At 49.5% G+C, this 23,733-nt stretch overlaps 1 protein-coding gene across 4 annotated transcripts in view; it reads right to left on the bottom strand.

Annotated features, from left to right (window-relative positions):
* ALPK3 (alpha kinase 3) overlaps positions 1-23,733 on the bottom strand; it is a 57,140-nt gene that overhangs the window by 31,212 nt on the left and 2,195 nt on the right. For 3 of the 4 annotated variants that reach the window (XM_003733144.6, XM_035303909.3, XM_035303908.3), the window contains exons 2-5: positions 19,257-19,295; positions 15,355-15,476; positions 3,728-3,845; positions 1,890-3,132 (exon numbers count right to left, since the gene is read on the bottom strand). In XM_003733144.6, coding sequence (XP_003733192.4) covers positions 1,890-3,132; positions 3,728-3,845; positions 15,355-15,476; positions 19,257-19,295 — 1,522 coding nt within the window. The remainder of the gene's footprint in view (positions 1-1,889; positions 3,133-3,727; positions 3,846-15,354; positions 15,477-19,256; positions 19,296-23,733) is intronic. The other variant, XM_035303907.3, reaches the window with a different exon arrangement.

Consider the following 23,733-nt stretch of genomic DNA (forward strand, 5'->3'; position numbering starts at 1 on the left):
TCTGCAAGGTGCTATATCAGCTTCCCTTCACTGTTGTGTGCTTCCCTTAACTGCCCTGAGAAACCACCTGTCCTCTGTCCCTACCCCTGGGAAACACTGCTTTCCTCCTGTTCCCCCAGGAAGCCATTCCTTGACCCTGCTTCCTCCACTCCAAGAAACAGTCTCATCTTAGTTCCCACCAAAACCAACGGTTGTTTCCACTTAAGGTTACCAGATTTAGCAAAAAGAAATACTGGGCTGGGCACAGTGGCTCACGCCTACAATCCCAGCATTTTGAGAGGCTGCTGTGGGCAGATCACTTCAGGTCAGGAGTCTGAGATCAGCCTGGCCAACATGGCAAAACCCCATCTCTACTAAAAATACAAAAATTAGCCAGGCATGGTTCTTCACGCCTGTAATCCCAGCTACTTGGGAGGCTGAGACACAAGAATTGCTTGAACCCGGGAGTTGGAGGCTGCAGAGAGCTGAGATCGCACTGCACTCCAGCCTGGGCAAATCTATCTCAAAAAAAAAAAAAAGAAGAAGAAGAAGAAAAGAAATATTGGACACCCAGTTTCAAAAATAAACAACCAGTATTTCTTAGTGTAAATATGTTCCATCTATTTTATCCACCCCAGCCCCCCCTCTTGAAACACGTTTCCTTCTGCCACTAATAAGAAACACTGTCTTCTTTTTGTCCCACTGTAAAAACATTCTGTCTGGCTGGGCACAGTGGCTCATCCCTATAATCACAGCACTTTGGGAGGACAAGGTGGGTGGATCACGAGGTCAGGAGATCGAGACTATCCTGGCCGTGGTGAAACCCCATCTCTACTAAAATACAAAAAAATTAGCTGGGCGTAGTGGCACGCACCTGTAGTCCCAGATACTCAGGAGGCTGAACCTGGGAGACGGAGGTTGCAGTGAGCCAAGATCACACCACTGCACTCCAGCCTGGTGACAGAGCAAGATTCCACCTCAAAAAAACACAATAAATAAAAAACACTCTGTCCCACTAAACCTCTGAAATGATGCCCCCCATACTCCTGAAACATGAAGCTATAACCAAAAGGGACAAACTGTTTCCTTCCTGCCCCTCTCAATCCCGCCCCTCAAGCTCCTTAATGCTGGCAACCCATCTGCCTCTTTGAGGAGGGGACTTTCCACTACCCCTGTCTCCACACAAAACATCGTCTTTTCTCTGTTGGCTACCTGCTCCCTAGAAGATGATGACACTCCTGTTATCAAGCAAAACAGTTCACCTCTGTCTCCCACCATAGTCATATCTGATCCCAACTGCCACTTACTTCGTTCTTAGTGGGCACCAGATTCTTACAAGAGCCCTATGAAGTAGGTATTGGTATTATTATTATTCCAGTTTTACAACTTGCTCTAGATCACACCAGGTTAAAGGCAGTCAGATTTGCATATAGGTATGCCTGGCTCCAGAACCTTAGCTAAACCCAGGTTCAACCAGCATTTCCTGGACATTCAGCTTTGTTAAAAATCTAATGAGCAGCCAAGTTGTGACCTGCTGTACACTATAGTGCATGCCTGCTCCTCCATCTGCCCTGTGAAACACTGTTGCCTCAGCAGAGCCCATAGAAACTCTCCACTGGCCCCCTTTCCCACCCCAGAGAATACTATATTCCTGCACCTCCCTCACTTGGCCGCAAACTCCTACACTCTCAGAGGCACGTTACAGTCAGGCTGTGCTCCCCACATGCCTGGCATCTGGAGACTGGCTGGGGTGAAGGAGAGGCCTGTGGTCCCCTGCTGCTGGCACTCCAGCCCCTCCCCACCCCTTTCTATAAATAGGCCACTGCTCACTGGCTGCCGAGCAGTTGCAGCAAGAGTTTCCATGAGGTCAGCTTCCCAGAGTGGCCTCCAGGCACCCAACACCCACTTACCTCTCCTGGAGTCCTGTGGCCTGCTCGTCCCTGCAAGGGGCTGTCCCGGGTGCCATGTTTCCGCCGGGTAGGAGGCGTCGGCACCTGGACAGAGGCCTGAGATGGGGCCTTCCCTAAGTTCTGGGCCCCACATTCTGGAGCTTGACTCGGAGAAGAAATGGGCTTGCTGTCGGTGGTGGCCTCCCCTTTGGGCTTTGGAGGGGCAAATCTCTTTCTGTTGAAAGGCCTGGTCAGCTGGGGGGCCAAGGAGGGTGTGGGTTGGCCAGGAGCCGCAGGCACCCCCTCGCCTCTAGCCCTAATGGGCGCTGTCCCTTTGGGACTCTCTCCAGGCTCCTGAACACTCAGGGGCTGGGGGCCCTCTTCCTCCAGAGGCCTGACTGCCTGGGTGTTCTCCAGGTACATGTCCTTCAAGGAGAAATACACTTCCTGGCCTGGGCCTGGGCCAAGGGCCGGGGCCGGGGCCTTCTGGGCCTTGTCTGGAGTGCCCCCAGCAGAGGCTGGCTTCCTGGTGCCATCTGTGGCAGAGGACCCAGGCCCCCGTGCAGCCCTGCCTCTTGACTGGGTCTGAACCTGCTCCACGCCCATGTGCCCCCGAGTTCCGCAGGAGTCAGGCTCGTCTGAGTTGGGGATGCCATTTTCCGAAGAACGGCGGCTTCGGGCTGCCTTCTCTAACTCTGGCTTCTTTAGGCCCTGCTTGGACTCCTCATCTTTCTTTTTCTTCTTGGCCCCACTCTCCTCTTTGAGGGCTCTCGGAGGCCCCAGCTCCATGGCGTCACAGATGTATGTCAGTAAGCCATGCTCCGCGTCCTCCCCATTCTCGGGGGCAGCCTCCCCGTTGGTGGTCACTTTTCCAGGAGCAAAACTGTTGATCAGGCCCAAACCTGAGTGCTGAGCAGATTCAGTCTCTCCCTCCTGCCAAGCCGCCAGGGCCCCACCCTCGGACTCCCTGGTAGGGACCGCGGGGCCTGGCGCTTCGGCCCCGCTCAGCCGGCGCTTGCGCTGGAAGCGGTCGGGGCTGAGCTTGCGCAGCGTGTCTGCCTCCGCAGGCGCAGCCTTCTCGTGCTTCCAGCTCTGCTCGATCTCGCGCAGCTTCGCGGCAGCCTTGCGCTTCAGCTTGGCGAACCAGCGCTGGTGGAGCTTGTACTCGGTCATGGTGCCCACCTCCAGGACCCCTGAGCAGGACACAATGCCTTTGCTGTTCCGGGCAGAGGCCTGGTAGATGGCGGCATCTTCTTCTCGACACCTACAGGTAGGAGCGTGAGGTGCCACCTGTCCCCTCCTGGGAGGTGAGAGCCCCCCACGCCCCCCAGCCAGAGCCGTTCAGAGCCGAGCATGCTTCCCCCTCCCCACGGCAAGTCCTGCCGTGTGCCACACCCCACCTCACACATCACAACATACAACACCCTCCATTACAGTTGAGGCTGGCAAAAGGGTGGCAGCTGACCAAGGCCATACTGTCCCAGGAGGGATTAGACTTGGGGCCCAGGAGAGCTCTCTTCAGAAGCAGGTGACCAGCACATCCCCTTGTGAAGACATGATGATACAGTTGCTTTTTTTGGCCGCTGACCTCACGGAAAATATTTCCATAGGTCAGGACCTCCTTTGGCTGCACCAGCTCTCTGATTGTCAGGAACACTCCCACCCTGGCCTTAGGAGCTCCCAGACACTGGAAGGCAGATGTGGTTCACCAGGTGGTTCAACCACACAGCAGAATCCTGCCCTCCATCCCAGACAGTGCCTGGGCATCTCCATCCAGACTGCTCCATTTCTGAGGGCAGGGCCCCAGCCAAAGGCTGCTGGGGAGGGCAAAGAGAACAAAACAGGCCCTTCTCCCTCACCTGTACAGCTGCAGTGTGTGGCGGTTGCCCTGATGAGTGATCTCATATTTTGGCAAGCCACAGTAGCGGTCCAGCTCTGTATCATCCTTGTACCAGGTCACCTCTGGCTCTGGGTATCCTGAGAAAGAAGCAGGAGATTAGGTTGCAGTAAGGCCGGTTCCAAAATAATCAGAAGAGGCTGGGCATGGCAGCTCACACCTGTAATCGCAGCACTTTGGGAGGCTGAGACAGGCAGATCACCTGAAGTCAGGAGTATGAGACCAGCCTGGCCAACGTGGTGAAACCACATCTCTACTAAAAATACAAAAATTAGCCAGGCGTGGTGGCAGGCTCTTGTAATCCCAGCTGCTCGGGAGGCTGAGGCAGGAGAATCGCTTGAACCCGGGAGGCAGAGGTTGCAGTGAGCCGAGATCACGCCACTGCACTCCAGCCTGGGCGACAGAGTGAGATGGATGCTAATAATAATAATAATAATGGGAGGAAAGAACGCAAGGCCGTGGCTTCCCAGGCCACCTGGAGACTTGTCAGGACCATCTGCCCTAGCCTGGCTAGAAGAACAGAGTCACTGTATGATAGCTCAGCTTATTTTCAGAAGCTGGTCCCTGTCAAAGCTGAAAATGATTCCCCTTCAGCAATAGGAAGGAAAATATGGAGGAGAAACTTCCTAGCTTCCTAGTGGGAAGGGAGACAAGGAGTTTCCAGAAATCCTTGGCTGCTGGGAATAAGCTTCCTTCTGTAGTGGCCCATTCTACTTTCTTAACTGCAGTAAGGGCTCTATCCTCAGAGGGCTCCTCCCTCATGTCCCACCAGGAACACCTCTTCCAAGAGCCCTCCTCCTTTCATTTCAGGTTCCCAAGCTGTTAGAATTATTTGACAACATGGCTAAAACATGTCTGTCCACCCATTCATTCATTTATCCATCGTCCATCTGTCCACACATCTACATCTTCCTACCCATCTCGTCACTGCAGTGACACTGACTGAGTGTCTGCCCAGCCCCTGTTCTCTGGCCACTTCCAGCCCACCCACAGGGAGAACTTTCAGCTGTTACTGTCTCATGTCCCTTACCTCTCTGGCCATAGTTGATTGGTCCAGTAACGGACACCAAATCAACTAATTTAGCTAATTCTTTGACCACGTATTTGGGAATTAAGACCTAGAGACAGTCTACCATTGTGTCTGGAAATTTAACTTCAAAAGGGTAGAGCAGTCACGTTCTGCCACGTGAACTGAGAAGCAAACTCTACACTGAGAGATGGAAAAAGGAAGTTGATGTTCAGGATTGAACAGAAGTGGAAGACAGAGAGACTCCCAAGATGCTTCCAAGTACTAGTTCCATTCCTTGCCTGGGCACAGCAAGGCATTCCGTAAGAATCCCCTCTGGACTTACCAACTAATCCTGCTTCATTTCTTTAGCTGGCTGATCTGCATTACTTGCTCAGAATGAGACTGCTAAGATACGCTCACTCAGAGATATATATTAAGAACATATGACTGGCAAGCTAGGATTACGAAGACACAGAAGAACGTAAGACAGGGTCTCTGCACTCCAGGAGCGTGTTGTGCAGTAGAAAAGATGCAATGCGACAGGCACACACACAAGGCAGCAACGTGCCTAGCATCTGCACCGGCGCTCAGCCTTTCCTACTGCCTACGGGTACACCACACTCCTATCTAAAGCAGCCCCTCACTGGATCCCACCTGCTGGTGCCTAATCAAGGACATTTCTCCAAGAATTATTCCTGCTCGTTCCTGCATCATCAAACTTTTCCTCTCTGTTACATCTTTCCCACCAGTATACAAGCCTGCTATATTGTGTCTTCCTTTTTATGGAGGGGAGCGGGGCCGGGGAGAGGGGGATGGCCCTCTCACCAAGCTGGAGTGCAGTGGTGTGATCTCTGCTCACTGCAACCTCCATCTCCCAGGTTCAAGCGATTTTCCTGTCTCAGCCTCCCGAGCAGCTGGGACCACAGGCGTGTATCACCACGCCCAGCTAATTTTTGTATTTTTAGTAGAGACGGTGTTTCACCATGTTGGCCAGGATGGTCTCAATATCTTGATCTTGTGATCTGTCCACCTCTGCCTCTGAAAGTGCTGGGATTACAGGCGTGAGCCAAACTGTGTCCTTCTTTAAAAATAACTTCCGTTAACCCCACAGCCTCCTTCTGCCCCTGCTCTTATTTCTCCGCTCTCTGCTTTACAGAAGAATTCTTTGAAGGAGCTGCCTGTGCTCAATGTCTTCATTTTCTCTCTTCCAATCACGCTGTGACAGCCTCTATTGCACCAGAATCACTCTTGTCAGGTCACACGTGACTTGTACTTTGCCAAATCCAATGGCCAATTCCTATGCCCATCTGCCCAATCCATCAGCAGCACCGACCCTACTTCCTGACCCCTTTCTTCACTGCTTCTAGGGCACCGCTCTTTCTGGCTGCTCCTCCTCCTTCGCGGCCACTTTTCCTGAGCTCTTTCATCAGAGAAAAGAGCTCTTTTACCACCTAGACCTGCCCCAGAGCTCAGGCCAGAACCATTTTCCATTTTCTATCTACACTCACAAAGCAGGGGGTCCTAATTCTATCCTGTGACTTTCAAATATATGTATATTCATGAACCCCAAATTTCTATCTCCAGCCCAGTTTTCTGCCCTCAACTCCTAGTCATTATTTCTGACTGCATACATGGCATTTCCACCTGAAAGTATAAGAGGTATCAAGCTTACCACATCCCATCCAAGCTCCTTAGTCTACCCTCCAAGTCAGTTCCCACAAATCTCAGTAAAGAGCAACTTCATCCTGTTTGGCTCAGGCCAAGACCCAGAGGCAATCCTGTCTTCCTTTCCTTGTCTCACCTCGACTCCATCAGGCAATCTTGCTGGCCCTCCCTTAAGAATATATCTAGAATCTGATGACTCCTTGCCATTCCCCACCAACAGCATGGTCCACGTTCCTATCATCTCACACCTCAGTTTCTGCAGTAACCTCCTCACTGATCTCATTTGTGGACTCCTAGCCCATTCTTGGCAGAAGAGACAGAGTGATCCTTTTAAAATAATGTCAGATCATGGTGCTCCTTTGCTCAAAACACCACAATAGCTCCCTTTCATGCAACCCTCATGATCTGGGCCCTGTGAGCATGCTGGGCCCACCTCCCTCTCCCCCACCTTGCTGCACCCACCCATGTGGTCCTGCCAGCTGGCCTCACACAGCACAGGAGCACCATGCCTTGCCCCCTGAAGGGCTCTGTTTATTCCCTAGAGAGGCCTTCCCTACCACCCTGTGTAAAGCAGCAACTCTCTCTCCCAGGCACTTGCTATACCTCTTACTGTGTTTATTTTTCTTCATAGAACACATTGCTACCTGACATATTATACACTTATGAGTGTGTTGGTTTATGTCCATCCTTTCCATGACAAATATCAGCTCCATGACAGCAGGGACTTATCTGTGTTATTCACTGCTGTGTCCTCAGTTCCTAGAATAGTCCCTGGTATGGAATCAACACTCATTAAATATTTATAGATGAATAAATGAAGCAATGCACTAAGTGCTTAGGGCTACAGAGAAAGAAGCGATCACCTCCGGCTGGGGACTCAGGAAAGGCTTTTGTAGTGAGTGGCACTGGGACTCGAGTTGGAGGGTGGGCAGGATTTCAGAGAAGATGGGTTCAGTCCCTCTGATCTCCTGCTTCCCCTCAGCTCTCACATCCCCTGCACTTCCCCTTCACAGCACTAATCACAACACTGTCATTGACGATTACCTTGCCTGTCTCTCCTGCTAGATTTAGGTTCCATGTGGTAGAAACTGTATCTTACTCACTGCTCTATCCCCACCACCTAAGACAGTACCTGGCATGTGGTAATTACTTAAAAGAAGTCTGCAGGACGATAAGTAAATGAGTGAGTAGGGTGACAGGTGAACACCTGAGGTGGAAGGGCATTCCTGACAACGGAACCACAACAGGAGAGTGGGAGGGTGACAAGCAAAGGGCACACTGGGGAACAGTGTGCAGGAGCAGGGAGCAGGGGAGGCGAGGCTGCAGCTGCATCAGCCAGGAGCAAACTCTGGGCTGCCCTGGCTGTAAAGCGAGCCCCATGTTTCCACTGTGAGCTAAAGCCCCTGGTTACATCACTGTGTGGGGCCAGGGCCAGCACAGGTGTCCTCACCATCCTGTGAGATGATCTCATCCCTACAAGGGCCCAGCTCAGAGCTTCCCTGCCCCATGGCCCACCCAGCACAGCCTCAGTCTCCAAGGCATCTGAGTCCAGTCAGATACCCGGGCAAGACGGCAGGGGTGGGGCAAGGAGGGAGACGCTGAATGGACCCCACGGCCCCAGGGCTGGGGCCTCAACCCCCATGCCACCTGCTGGTGCCACTTCTACACAGTGGGGGCCAACCCAACAGCTTAGGGCTTCAGAGCCACAATGAGCTTTGGAAGTAAATTTATTTGGGAGAACACATTGCCTTCGGCCCTGAATAATGTGAACTATATTCTAAAATGCATAAAAGCAGGAGGGCTCTGGGCCCTTCACTCCCAGCTGTGCATTTGTGCATGTCCACAGGCAGATGTGCACACACTTTCGGCCCCGGCCAGGACAGCCCACAGTGGCACTTGAGCCTGTGGCCTTCCCTCAGCCCCTTCACACCCCATGGCCTCTTTCACAGCCAGCAGACCTGACTCAAGAACCCAGCTTGGAACCTGCAGACTTTTCCCAGCCATTCCCAGTTCGCAGAAGCTCTGATTCAAAAGAATAATGAACAGAAATTTAAAGTTTTCAAAAAGCTTTCAAGTACAAGAATTTTATTTGACCCTCAGAACAACTCTGTATAAACAAGTGCTAACATTAGTGAAGACTTACTGTGTGCCAGATACTGAGCTGAATACTTCTCATGTATTATCTCATCTAATCCTCACAAGATTCCTATGAGGAAGGTACTCTGTTACTAATCTCCAATTTAAGGATGAGGAAATCCCAGCTCATTAAATTAAAGATCTTGTCCAAAGTTATATAGCTAGCAAGCAGAAGCCAGAATTGAAATCCCTCTCTTCTATAACACAGGCTAATATTTTAAATCCTATTTTACACAAAAGGAAAATGAGGCTCAGAGAAGCTAAGTAACTTACCTAGGGTCACGTAGCTGGCACACGACAAAGCCCTAGGTTTCCTTTTCCTTTTTCCATTACTCTTTCCACTGGGGATTCTGGGATCGATATGTAAGTTTTTGCTCCCAACAGTCATTATATTACACTCGCTTCTCTAAAAAAAGTTTCTTTAGGAACATGGTCCTGTTTCAAAAGACTCAATCCCTCTGTCCAACCTACCCACTGCTGATGCTTCCTCCTTCCAGCCAATATGAACATGTGCACACACATGCAAACACATACACATACACACCAACATAGAATCTACAACAGAGTTGAGGAGAGTAGAGGAGGGAAGCCCCTGTGCTGGAGAGAGTGGGCTGCTTCAAGGAAGACAGTAGCACTCTGGCTAGAGGGGTTCCTGGGGGAGACAGAGCTAGCAGAGGCCCACTATCTTCCCATAAGCCTATGTGAGTGGGAAGAACCCCAGGGCCTTGCCTCTCTTCTCTGTTCCCCCAAGGGCTTCCATCACAGGTCAGCCAGCAGGAGCACTGGCACGGATGGACGAAGTTCTGACCACCAGGAAAACATCACCTCTGCCTGGCAGGGCCCTGGTGGACTGACTCATCCTAGCCTTGTTTAGGAAATGCTATCAGCAGCAAGGAAGGAAGAGTGCACATGTGGTCAGTCTGGAGACAAGCCAGGAGCAGAACAGCAGCCTCACACCGAGGCCAGTCTCATCTAGAGATCCATCCACCTTCCACCTCTCTGGACTAGAGAGCTCCCGTTTCTAACCCTGATTCTTTAGTTTGCAGAGCATTGTGCATTGCTCTTCTCCTCCCTCCCCTTCTCCTGCATTCTGCATGTTCTCCTTGCTGATTGGAAAAGGCTTGTTTGAGGTGTATTGTGGTGATCATAGACACCTCTTTCCTAGCGTGCTACATAAAACTCAGGTAAGCTGCGATTCTGAATGTATGTGAGGATGAGTGGGGGCAGGGGAGGAGAAGATCAACAATGGACTAAGGTATGGATATCAGAGACAGACAGAGCCCCAGAAACATTCCACTGGCAGTGTTGTAGATCTCTGCACAGTAGGTGCTATGACATACACAGTAGGTTGTATGATCTACAACCATATATCATAAAATAAATGTCTGAGCAGCCCTGCGTGGTCATCATGAGACGTGGCAGAAAAGGTTGCTCCTTTGGATTGGGTGTGAAACAGGGAACCACTTACTCCCATGGTGATACTTGGAGTATTCGATAAAATACCCCGTGATTCTATAAACCAGACTCATGTCTGGCATCTTCACCTTGCTCTCAGAGTCCATGGCTACAAAGAACAAGATGGAAAAAAGAGAGGAGGGAGAGCCACCCCTGACACCTGCACCTCTCAAGTGGTCCCAGATACCCACTGAGGCTGCCGTTCCCAAGGCACCAAAGCTGCGGCTGAAATGAACAGGCGATGTGGGAAGGGGAAAGAGACTGACTTTGGCATCAGCACAGTCAAGCTTCACTGTGGTCATCTGATACATACTGAGCATCTTCGTGCCAGCTCTGGAGAGGCGTAATGTGTCAGGTGTGTGCCCTGTCCTTGTAGATGTCACGATCTGGTTGGAGAGAGAGATGTGTAAACAAAAAAACTATGTGGTGGAGGATGGAGCAAGAGCTCTCCTGGAAACACTGGAGGTGACCTCCCAGAGGGCAAGCCTTTTGAAAGATGAGAAGGAATTTGCAAGGCAGAAAAAGAGTAGGTTTCTAGGTAAAAAGGCAGAATGAATATCCCATCTGCCTTCACACCCTCCCTCAAGTGCACTAAACTGCACTGAAAATACTTTTTAATCAACATAAGCAAAAGCACAAAGATGAAGAGAACAAGCAAGGAAAGTAACAGGAGCAACACAATTTTGAAAGCTGGAAAGCAGATGGACAAGTGGCTGACTTAGCAGATGCCAGACCACTCAACCCTAAGCTAGCAGTGGAGAAAACTGAGAAATAACCTTTCACACCATAAAATCCCCACAGGGCATAAGAATTGGCAATTTGGTACCTCTGGAACTGGGAGAAAGAGGAAAAGTTAAAAGGTGCTTCAAAATTAGACGTTTGGAACCCTTCACCCATTCTGTCTTACTGGATGACTGCTGCTTCCTCACCACAGCCAAAGGTGAGGTTTACTATTTGGAAATGTAAAAGTCTGCCCTGAGAGTAAGCCAGCATAATTGAGGACATGACTATTCTATGGAAAATAGAAAAACATAATAACCATATATCATAAAATAAATGTCTTATGTTGAGAGCCCACCCAGCCCTCTAACCTGCATAACTCTCAGGAAACCTTTCACTAGGAAACCTAGCTAGTCCAAGAAGAAGGAACTAAAGAAACTTAGGTGGTAGTTTCCATCAGTGGCTACCTAGGTCACCCTACAGTGAACAGCCCAGTTTTCAGGCCCCTCCTCCTTGCTCAGAACCTTCTATCAGCTTTTAAGTCCCCTACTCTTGCTTATTAGCTGACAGCCAAAGATTTCTAGATATGGAAGGAGAGCCTGTAATAGAAGATTAAGGACAAAATTAAATTAAGCAGAAAAAAAAAACAAGACAGAAGAAAAACTACGCAAGGAAAGGGAAACTTTTAGAAAACTATCATTAGTAAGAGTCTCAAAAAGGACAAAAATTAAAACTCTTAGAAATTAAAAATTCAGTAGAAGAGTTGAAAGATAAAACTGGAAATCTCCCAGAAAGTAGAGCAAGAGACAAATAGATGACAGGGGAATAAAGGATAAGAAAATAAAAGTCCGTGTCCAGGGGAACAGCTATCCAAACAAGAGTTCATAAAGAATGAAGACAGTAAACAGGAGGATAAAATCAAATTTCCCAGAACTAAAGGTTCTCCATGTCTGACTGAAAGCATCTAAGCACGTTCCAGGGTGAAGAGACCCATATCACAACACATCATTATGAAATATCAGAACACTCTTACAAGCTTCCAGAGAGAAAAACTGGTCACATGCAAGGAATTAGGATCAAGCTGTCTTCTCACTCTGAAAAGCAACATTGGAAGCAAAAAGATAATAGAACAATGTCTTATATTCTGAAGGAAAATTATTTTCATCTTATAATTTTATACCCAGCCAAATTCCTGAGAATAAGTAAAGTAGAAAAAAAGAGGCCAGGCATAGTGGCTCATGCCTACTATAATCCCAGTACTTTGGGAGGCTAAGGTGGGAGGATTGCTTGAGCCCAGTAGTTTGAGGCCAGCCTGGCAACACTGTGGGAGTTAGTCTGTAACACACACACACACACACACACACACACAAACAAACAATAAGCTGGGTGTGATGAAACACGCCTGTGGTCCCAGCTACCCAGGAGCCTGAGGCAAGAGGATCGCTTGAGCCTGGGAGGTCAAGGCCGCAGTGATCTGTGATCATGCCACTGCATTCCAGCCTGGACAACAGGGGAAACCCTGCCTCAAACAAAACAAAACAGAAAACATTTTCAGACACAAGGAATCCAACATCTACGTCCCATATACTCTTTCTAGAAAGCTACCAAAACAAGAATGTAAATAAAGAAAAAGAATGAATACAAAAAGCAGGAAACCTATCACAGAAGAGACGTGAAGGGAATCTAAGGATGGCCATTGTGAACCAGATGCAGAGAGACACTAAGGCATACTGGAGCAGAGGGACTCAAGGGAGAGTGAGGTCTAGACCTTGCCATCACCAGGCCCTCAGCTGCTGCACTGTCTTCAGGTCCTGATGAAAATACTGGGGCAGTATTCAATAAAGCCAAAAAGTAAACCAAGAAAGGAAGACATGCAATCCAAGAAGCTGAATTAAACCCAGCAGAAAAGCAAAGGGAAGACCCAGGATCACAGCTGCATATCAGGCCCTAAAAGGCTAGCAGTTCAGATAAAAGAATGATGGGGAGCTCCAAGAGGGATACCTCCAATCGAAATAACTGCCAGATTACTGACGTCATTCACATTGCAGAATATCGTATGAAGAGGCTATTGGGAGGTATAAGAAAAATTGGGAACTGATACCAAAACAAGAAACAGATGAAAAACTATGGAGAGTGCTAACATTAGGAAAAAGGAAAGAAAAACATATAAGCACAGCAAACTACGATGTTCAGTTATGAAAAATACTGCATAGGTGTAATAAGGCAAACAGTAAATGTTGATTTAAGTAAAAATTATGATACAACTGAAGCAGGATAGGTAGTCAAGGAAGTAACCACGTCCTCAGGGCACAGCAACCATCGGGGCCATACAGTCAACACAATAAGCCCCAGCATGAGCATGGCAAAGTTCATTCAAGCAAAGCCATCTCCAGTATGGAATTTCCCATGCAGACAGCAGGAGCATTTGGATTTTACCTGTCCTCAAACTCAGCCTTAGCTCATTGTAATAGTAAAACACACCCCTGGGTGGAGAGTTAAGATGCATGGCTCATTAGCAGGGGTGTGATGGCACACGTCTGTGGTCCCAGCTACTCGTGATGTATAAAGAAGTATGTGCAGCTACTGCGCATGTGCACCCAGAGGACCACCCAGAACATGCTTATGAGTAAGTAACACCTCTTCATACCTCCTCATGAATAATCATGTAAGACTCACAGAAAGAGAGTCTCCCTAGGTGCCAGTCTTTGCTGTCTCATCCTCATGAGAAACCGCGCTGAATTTTCTCTCTCTCAGGGTGTCCTCTCTATTCTGCACCTAACTTTTATGGTATCCTTTTTCCTTTGCAATAAATTGTTCTATCTCCTTTGCTGTGTGTCTCCTGTTCAGATTCTTTTAAAACTAAGAAGACAAGAACCAAGTTTCCACAACAGCCATCAACTTAACTATATGAAGAAGGTAAGCTTAGGGAAACAGAGAAAATGATAGTATAAAAGAGCTAAGTCTTTATCTACCATCATAGAGAACATCTAAACCTGAAGAATTTCACTTATTCCCCAGCATTATGGAAATGTATACATGCCAGAAGAAACAGCTACAAGCTGAAAACAGTTGCTTCTGGAAAAACAACTTGAGAGGAATGAAGTGCTGTATTTTGAAATATGCCTTTTAGTATAACTTGAGGTCTTAAATTATGTGCATATATTAATTTGACAAAGTAAAATTTAGTTTTCTTTAAAAAGAAGGATTAAGGACTTTCTAAATTGAGAAAATAGTATGTGCAAAAGCACGAAGCTGTGAAAGAACCACGTTTTTCTAGGAAACTGTTACTGCCACAGTAACACAGGAGATGCAGGCGGAAGCAGTGTCTGATGCTGGAGAACAAAATCAGTGTCTCCCCTATCAGTGCTGCAGACTTTGGCAATGCATCAGCCTCCTTCAGCTTCCTGCTTGGTAAAATTTGACTAAAAATAGCACTTACTTCACAGGGATTTATAAGAATTCAATGACAGTGGAATCAGGCAACTTGTGAAATTCATCATGCCATACAAAGGTAAGGGATGCAGGCCCTTCTCTATGTCCTTTGGAGCAGAGAGTGTTCTCAGTCTGCAGCTCAGAGGGTTGAGAAAGGGTGAGAACTGCCCAAGTGAGAAGCTGTTTACTGGCTGGGGTAAGGAAGTCCTCCAGAATTAGGGAATGTCGCAGCTGGAAACCAACAATGCCTTTGACTTAGAGAAACAACAGGCTCTCCAGAGGGAACCTGGGCCTGGGACCTGATGGCTGCACTGCTGGGAGGGGTGGGTACCCATTTGTGGGTCCTATGGGCCCTGAGGCAGGTCAGGTTGGAGTCTCTACTGGGTGGTCTGGGGGAGAGGCAATGTCTGGAACCACCCTCCCAGCACTCCCACCCACTATCCTCCCCTTCCAAGGAGTATCACTCTGCTTCCTCTTCTACCAAATGGTTGCTTGAAATTCCACCACGGAGCTCAGTGACATGCATATACTAGTCGTGAGTTTCTAACACTTACGTGGCACTTACTGTATGTCAGATACTACTACAAATGCTTTGCATGTATTAACTCATTCAATATCAAATAACCCTATGAAGTGCATCCTATCATCATCCCCACTTTACAGATGAGGCAACTGAAAGGTTACGTAACCTGCTCAGTGACATCATTGGAAAGGAGATGAGCCAGGACTCCAAGCCAGGCAGTCTGCCTCCAGGTTCTGCAGTCAGAATCACCACATGCAATTCTCCTCTCAGGCTTGAAACTCCCAAGCCTCAATTTATTCAACTATAACCTGGGGACACTCAGACAGATGGCCTCAAAGACCTCTTTCCATTGGAGTACTTTTTTTCTTGCAATGAATATCCATTAGTTATTATGTATGAGGGTCAGGAACCTTCACTGAGGATAGGTTCTGAGGAAGAGTAGGGTATATATGAGGCTCCAGAATGGGAGGAGCCAGGGACACCAGCCCTCACAGGGAGGTTAAACTGGAGAGAAAGCTCAGAATGTAAATGTCATCTCACACAGTTTTATGCACACAGCCTGCCACACCACCATGCCCATCCTCATGGCCCCCATGGACCCTGCTCTGTGTAGAGGCCCTGGCGTGGAGCATACAGACAGCCTTCTTACCTGTGACGATGCAGGTGAACCTGACGTCGCTGTCCTCGGACACAGCCCGGGACTTGAGTGTGGTCTCGAATAGCGGCTGGGTCTCCTCTGTGAGCTGAGCAATGATGGAGCAGAAGGTGCTCCTAGGAAAGGCAAAGAGCTATTCAGAGGTGCCCTTCCCCACAACATACAGCACAGCCTGGTCTTGCCCAAGGCAGCTTCCATCTTACCATGTCTGTCCATCTTCCTGTGGCCAGAGCTCCAGTGCCCAGGCAAGTCTTTCTTACACATGCTGAAGGCAGCCTGTGCCTCTTGGCCAGGTTGGGGCCAGGTATCAAGGGGTTGAATGGAATTCTGGCCCAGACCCATTACAATAGGCAAGCCACTAACCATGGGCCAGGCTCCTGAGCATGCCAGGCTACTAGTCCAAGCATCCCATCACATCACTGTTTGCAGGGGGGAGCTTACTTCACCCTCCACCTTTCATCTCCAGGGACATTGGTGTATGGGGAGACATACACATAAGTATGTCAAGCCTCGGAGATGGAGCCCCCAGCATAGCAGAGCCTCCATTTTGGCTGGCCAAGAGGGGAAGGCCAGCCAACCCTCAGTGATTCCAGGTCCTAAGAGCACAGGAGTCTCTCCTAGTGCTTGGGCTCAGAAGAAAATCTCCTACATTTGTGAGTGCAGACCCACAATGGACAAAGAATAAGCTGGCCAATGCCAGGAGTCTAGACCCAAAGGGGGACTCTCATTCATAAGGGCATCAGAAAGGAGAGACCCAGCCAAAGTGGGGCTGGGAAGCAGCCTTGGAAAGCCAGTTGTGGCTCCCCTGCTCCATCCCTGAACACACATGCTGAAGGGAAACACAGCTGGCTGCTCCAGCACCAGCCAGCAGGAGTGCCAAACCACAAACAGACCCACCCCTGCCAATGCCAGAACTCCATTCCCTTCTCCAGCCCCAGTCCACCTCCCAGGTTCCAGGAGCATCCATAAGCGCTGAGTCCAGTCCAAACTCACCAACCACGCTCAGGGCTTACAGTCTTCTCCTTCCTGGGCCCAAGAGACAAACCACCATGCCAAACCCTTTCAAGGGCCAGCAGAGACGCAGTGCGTGCTCAGGTGTGAAGCACCGCCACACAGCCAGGTTGTGTGGTGCAGAAGCCGTGCCCAGCCCTCCTCTCCCTCCCCAGGCACACACCCCCTTGTGAGCAGCAGAGAGGACTGTGAGGGGCAAAGTGAAGAGAAGCAGGAGAAACTGTAGTGAGAAAGACACATCATTCAAAGGCACTGTGCCTCAGAGAAAGGGATGGTCACGCAGGGGCAATGTTTGTCTGTCCATGGCCTCTCTGTCAGGGGCCAGGAGGGTCTGTGGAAGCAGAAGCAAACAGGATCTAAAACCCTACACACTTTGTGGGGAGGAGTTCCACATTCGATTTATCTTTTCTGTGAACATTATTCTAGACTTCAGTTTGAGGAGAAGGGTTATACCCCAGAGAGTATCTGGAATCAAGTCTGGACTATTAGGGGTCCCACCATGGTTTCACCACAGGAATGCAGACACCTGGGCATTCATGGAGTTGACAAGGGCCCTCCCCAATAAAGATCACCCCAAAGGGGATTCCAATCTCTCACATTCCTTAACATTTCAGCTGGATCTGCAGTTAGACATGTTCTATAACACTCCCTACAACGTTCCCTCGCCTAACCCTCATCTGTGCAATAAGCTTCTTTTCCTTTTCTTCTTAAGCCACTCAGAAATAGAGGGTCCTTCAGGGCCTATGCTATCAGCTCCCTGAACACTCAGGAAACGTTACACCTGAAAACGCTTCTTGCTGCTATGATAGTAACAGCAGTTTTTGATTTGGGAAAACATGAAATCTCAACCAACAGTTTCTAGAAACCACCAGGCTAAACATAATCCTACTTCTAGGGTTCTGTAATTAATTCAAACCATCCCTTATTATGTCCTCCCTGCATAATTTGAATTCTATCTCATCCATGACCTTGAGCCTCCCGGATCCAATATTCAGCTTAGGCCCCTGGTATGAAGCCACTCGGACAAGCCTAAGGAAATCATTTTGGCTACTGGATAAGTGAGAAAACAAGGAAACTATGCTTTAAGAAAATTTGCAGAGACAAATGCTCATGCTCGATATTGAACAACAGGTAGTTATTTAATTTCATTACTCTCTTTGAATGGAAAAGAACATATCTTCTCAAACTTTCCTCATTAGGTCCTAAGCTATATTATAAAAAATGTTTATATTAGAAAACAAGTAACTGCTGAAAGCTGTGGCTAGATGAAAGCCCTCTCTTTAGGGAAGTGGGTTTGGGGTACATTTGGAGGCACAGGGAGTCACAGAATACTCTCATATTCTGCTGAATGTCACACAGCTTCTCGTTGCCACAAGCTTTCTGTCCCCATCCTCCCAACCACTGGAATGCAGGATGGACTCTGAGTGTGCTGCACCCAATCCTCTGTAAAGCCAGGAAGTCCACACATCTGGAAATGGTCTTGTCCAATCCTGACAAGTCCTTCCAACTCCATGACTTCATAAGGATATCACAGACTAATCATGCGCCTCTAAAGAACACTGGAGTGACTGGTTTCATGATGTTCAGTGGAACCTAACCTTGTCCTTAGGTCAGGTTTGGTTTGCCCAGGTCCTCTCCTTTCAACATTTGCCACCCTCCACTTGGAATTAGTTGTGATATCCTCAGTTCCACCCATGAGCCACACAGAACAAAGTCTCCTGAGTGTTCGTCCCCATCAAGGACCACGGACACAGTAGGTGCTAATCACGTCTGTAAACACTGGCCATTCAGAAACCAGTTAGTTATTCAGAAATCTTTCTCTGTGTAAAGAAACTGTACTTAACTCTCCCAAATCTATCAGAGTCTGGGATGAGGCCCAAGTGATGGAAAGTAGCCAGGAAACATTCCCATTTGGATTGTAACAGTCAGTTCAGCCAAGGGTAAAGAGCTTTCCTCAGCTCAGGAGGCAAGAAGACAGTCATTCAACCAGCAAACCCGGACCGCGAGCCTGCTCAGGCCTTGCCCTGGCTCTACAGCAGATTCAGAGAATAAGCTACACAGGAATATACTAACGTGGTATTCTCTGACCTCACAGAGTTCATGGTCTTCAGGGATGGGGAGGAACCAAAGGAAAGGGAAATTCAGAGACAGGAGGTAAAAGGAGAACTTAAATGAATGCAGAAAAACTTTTAAAAGGCAGTTGTCATGGTGAGAAGATAGGCATTAAGGCATCACAACTAGGTGTGGGGTTACAAAAAACATGGAAATCTAGAATTGGGACCAGACACAGTGGCTTACACCTGTAATCCCAGCACTTTAGGAAGCTGAGGCAGGGGGATTCCTTGAAGCCAGGAATTCAAGACCAGGGAACACAGTGAGACCCTAGCTGGTCATCACGGTGCATGCCTGTAGTCCCACTACTCAGAAGGGTGAGGCAGGAGGGTCCCTTGAGCCCAGTTCAAGGCTGCAGGGAGCCATTGCACTCCAGCCTGGGCAACATGACAGAGCAAGACCCTGTCTACGAAATAAAAAACCTAGGGTGGGGAAGAGGTGGGTCATATGACAGGACTGGTATGGCTCCCTGTTCTGTTCCTGTGGTGTTTCCTAGGGTCACAGAGATGTCATTGCAGGCATCTCAGGGACCCCTGCCCATATTTCTATCCCTGAGATCCTGTGCCCCTCTCCAGTGGCCCATGCAAGCATCAACGCTGGCCCCTGTGAGGGCCATGTTCACGTGAGTACCCTCTTACACCCTCCCCACCCGCCCTCCAACTCTCCCTCACCCCATGCAGCCTAGTTAGTGCACAAGCAGTCACTCAGTGGCCCCTCAGTGCCCAGACCCAAGAAAAAAGCAGTCAGAGAAATGTAGTGCAATGTGCATTTACCTTCCAGAGCTGGGGTGAGACAACCGGTTGCTTGATAAGCTAAGCAAAAACAGCAAATGGAATCATTAGGCCAGAAAAGCAAGGAGAAGGAAGTAGGCGAAATCAACAGTCGCAAACTATTAATTGGCCACCATCTGGGGCCAGAAGCCTTTCTATTAAAAGGGACCAGCTGTCTTAGCTGGCCTGCTCCATTTAGCAAGTGGCCTGACCACCGGACACCAATGTATCTGCAACCAAGAACTCATTAAATGCAGCAGAGACCAGGAAAATGGTTAGGCAGGAAGGAGGCCCCTTGGGGCTGTGCTTGAGGAAGGCGTGTCCCAGGCACTTGAGTCACTGCCCCCAGGAGGGAGGCTTACAGCTGTGTGGCATGTTTCCCCACCCCACAGCACACCAGCTGGGGGGCAGCTCCTGCTTCAATTCTTCGCCTTTGGGAGAAAAGAGCCCCATTCCTGGAAATCCCCTGACAGGCTAGGAGAGAGAGACAGGTGGCCTGGAGAACACCCATCATTAATATGTTAAAGTACGGTTAAAGAGGCCACGCAAGGCAAACCAGCTGGGAGAGTGAAAAAAACAAAGCCGTTAATTCCGCAGGAGCTGGGAGGCATCCGGCTCCACGGTCCACACAAGGCCCATTCTGCCTGAGGCCCAGTTCACCCCTCCTGACTGGGGCAGCTAGGAAAGGCCACTGTGTAGGGCACTGGGATGAGGACCCACACAGGACCGCCCCTTAGCGGAGCTCCAGCCCACTTGCTATGAACCAACTGTTCCCTCTCCCTCCTCCTTTCCTAACACAAAAATCTCCCTGGGGGCTTGGATCCCAGCTCCTTGAGAGATGTCAGGGGTCACCCCATCCACACTCACTCCCTTCAGCTGTCCCTACCATGAGAAGAGCTCTCCTTTCCTTATCAGCAGCCCAGCCTGTCCAACGGCACTCAGGGTCTACACCTCTAACCACAAGAAAGCTCTGAGTATCCCATCTCTTCATAACCACAAAACCAAACTCATCCTTTCCCCTAAAACCTGACTTCACCCCTAATGCCAGGTTCCTGGGTTTGTAGATACCCTCAGCGTTCTCCCAATCTCCGAAGCTCGGAACCTGCCATCTTGGACTACTTCTCCCCCAACCCAATCCAGTCCATCCACAATTCTTGGCTCTTCTTTACCCCTTTCTCCCTAATCTTGTTAAGCTACACATGGCTCTAGACCCTCATGGCTCCACATCTGCTGACCACCTCAACCCCTTCTCCTTAACACCTCATATAACCCACTTCTCCAACAAAATGTTGCAGTCCTCCAGTGTAGAGGACATGAGTCTCCACTCCTTGACTGGGCGGGTAGGACCCTCCCTGATCTACTCACACTCCACGGTCCCTCTACTTCCCAATGCTCAGGTGCCCCCGCAGCCAGGCCTGTCCCTTATTGGCATGAACAAGTCCTTCCTGGCCCCTGAGCCTTCCCTTTTATCCTCCCTGTTTGGAAAGCCCTCCCTCCCTCCTACTGCTCAACTAAATCCCGCCCATCCAGCCTTCAAACCTAGTTCTCATAGCTTCTGTGACTCTTAGCACAGTGCTGCACAGACAATGGGTATGTATTTAACCGCTGTTCTACAGAAGGGAGAGAGAGAAAAAAAGAGAGAGAGGAAGAAAATGAAAAAGAAAAAGGAAAGTGGAGTGGCTGGGGGCAGGGGAGGGAGAGGGCAGAGGAGAGAAAGGCATTTTTCAAGCAGGAAGGGTCCTGCCCCCCAGAGGGAGCTGCTGCTCCAGAAAAGATGGAAAGGCGCATGCTAGAGTGCAGTCGCCTCTGTCCAGAGCTTTCAAAATCCTCTGGAGGCTGCATGGGCAGAGCTTCCCATGGTTCCATGGCACGGGCCCACTCCATCCTTTCCTGATCATAAATTTCCTTTGTCCCTCTCCTTTAGGATTGGGAGATTTCTTCTTCTTTGGGTCTGGACTTCTTCCCTGAGAAGGAGAGCGGGAGAGTTAGCTTTCTAACTTAGAGAGGAAAATGGCAAGTTCCACCTGCGAGAGCCCAGAAGTGAGCTGGGACAGAGCAGCTCCCCCAGCTCTGCTGCTCCTGGACCAACCTCCTGCTCTCTCTAGGCCTCGCACTTACATTGTTGGTCTGGTCAGGAGGAACCCTGGGCCGATGGAGGCGCCTGGTCTCCAGAAGGTGGGAGACCTGCCTGTGCCCTGCTGACTGGGCCACAGCTAGGCTCAGGGCTGTCACGCAGGCAGGGAAGCTCCCCATTTACTGCCTCTGAGGGGGCACCAAATGAGAAGCATCAAATATTGGGGCAGAAAGGCTTTAAAGAGTTCTTCATGCCACCTCTCATCTCTCAAAATGGGAATTAATACATAAGCAGAATAGGAGGAAAAAAAAAAAAGGTTGGGGGAGAGTTGGAATTCAGGACCTGGGAAAAAAAAAGGTCTCCTCATAAAGGAGTGAAGTTGGGACTGAGCACAGTGGCTCATGCCTGTAATCCCAGCACTTTGAGGGCTGAGGCAAGAGGATCAATCGCTTGAGCCCAGGAGTTCAAAACTGACTTCAGTGATACAGCAAGACCCCATCTTTATAAAAAATAATTAAAAACTCAACTTGGCAGGGCGTGGTGGCTCATGCCTGTATTCCCGCACTTTGGGAGGCCAAGGCGGGCAGATCACCTGAGGTCAGGAGTTCAAGACCAGCCTGACCAACAGGGTGAAATCCTGTCTCTACTAAGATACAAAAATTAGCTGGGCGCCGTGGCAGGCGTCTGTAATCCCAGAGTACTCGGGAGGGTACTTGGGAGGCTGAGGCAGAAGAATCGCTTAAATCCAGGAGGCGGAGGTTGCAGCAGTGAGCAGAGATCGCACCACTGTATGCCAGCCTGGACTCCATCTCAAAAAAAGAAAAAACAAAACTAACTTAAAAAATAAATACATAAAAGAGTGAAGCAGGCTAGAGAAAACCAGAACTGACCACGGAAGCTGGGGGCCTCCATCCCTCCTGGCTTTCATCTATTCTGGGACATAAAAGGCCCTAGGACAATCCTGGCCAGATACCTCAGGTTCCCTAAAAGCCCTCCACAGCCTGGCTGACCCACGCTGAACAGCAGAGTTTGTTTCAAAGCTGTGTGTAGTGACATCACAGATTCTGTGACTTCTGAGCCCACCTGGGCCAAGAATTCAGGGGGCAGAGGCTTCTGGAACTTCTGAGCGTCCATAAAAGCTAATGAATCATAAGCTCTTCTACCCAGTTGTAGCCCCTTAACTTCTCTAGCCTACCTACATCTCGCTGTTCTATAGGGATGAGGTCCTAGATGCCGGTGAAGAAGGGCTGGGCCTACAGTTTGGTGGGACTATCAGCATTTGGGCCTCTGACTCCAGTGGGCACTGGAAATATTCTTGCACAGACATGGATTGGAAACCCTTTCAGAGCTGTGGGGTAGAGAGAGGTGCATGAAGAGATAGGTTCTGGGCCCTCCACCAAGGCCTGTGGTGTCCACCAGCTCAGCTGTCCATCAGCTCCCGGGGCAGCCCCTGCTCACAGGGGCCCATGAGAATGATGCCTGAAGAGCTCCATAACAGATCTGTGTGAAGGTAAACCCAGAAGATGTTGGAGCCAAGAGTGGGTGGGGATAGAGCTTGCCTCTCGGTCAGGACTCTGGCATAGTCAGGGCTCAGCTGGGCTGGAACCAATATAGCTGGCAAAATTCTCGAGGGACTGTGTTTCTCCCTGTCTCTAGAGAGCCCTCCCCACCCACACAAGCAGTGAGGCTGTTCTGAGGGACAGCCGACAGTGTCATGTCTCCCTCCCACACATGTCAGCCTTTGCTAGAGAAGTTGGAACTGCCTCATCCTCTCCACTCCCCACTGCAGCCCCAGTCACATTCTCCCCACTTTGGCCAAAGGCTTTTCCAGAGACCAGATAAATCCAGCTGTCCTTGTCTCTCAGAACCTCTAGGGGTCTGTGGCTAGCTGGCAGGAGCAGTAAAAAACTCTGCAGGGGCAGAACACAGCCCAAAGTCCAAAGCTCTCTCCCATTCCTCCTGTCCTGCCCCTCCAGGTAGCTGATGAAAGAAACTCCTTTTAAGAACATTCCCATTTAGGTCCAAAGGGACTTAAGCCAGCCACTTCTATCCCATCTCTAGCTCTCAGGCTGGCACAAGCTTTATGGTCATGAGGTGTGCAACTAACATTTGTCTACCATACAACTGCTCAGCCAGGTAGCAGCACTGTGTCCACTCTCCAGCCCTCTTCCTAAGAGCCCAGATTCCCTGCCCTCCCCATTCTGACAGGTTTTCAAGGCATTCTTTCCTCCCTTCCTCCATTGCTGCTGTCTCCAAGAAGGACCCTGCTTCTGCCTCTTCTGTTTGCTCCACTGGTATGGACAAAGGCCAAACACAGGAAGCGAAGCCCAGAGAAGTCACTGTGACAAGTGTGAGGCTCCTACAGGGAGTCAGTCTCTCTGGAGACTGGAATAAATGTCCAAATTT

This window comes from Callithrix jacchus, chromosome 6 (assembly GCF_049354715.1).
Source record: "Callithrix jacchus isolate 240 chromosome 6, calJac240_pri, whole genome shotgun sequence".
NCBI classification, from domain to species: Eukaryota; Metazoa; Chordata; class Mammalia; order Primates; family Cebidae; genus Callithrix; species Callithrix jacchus.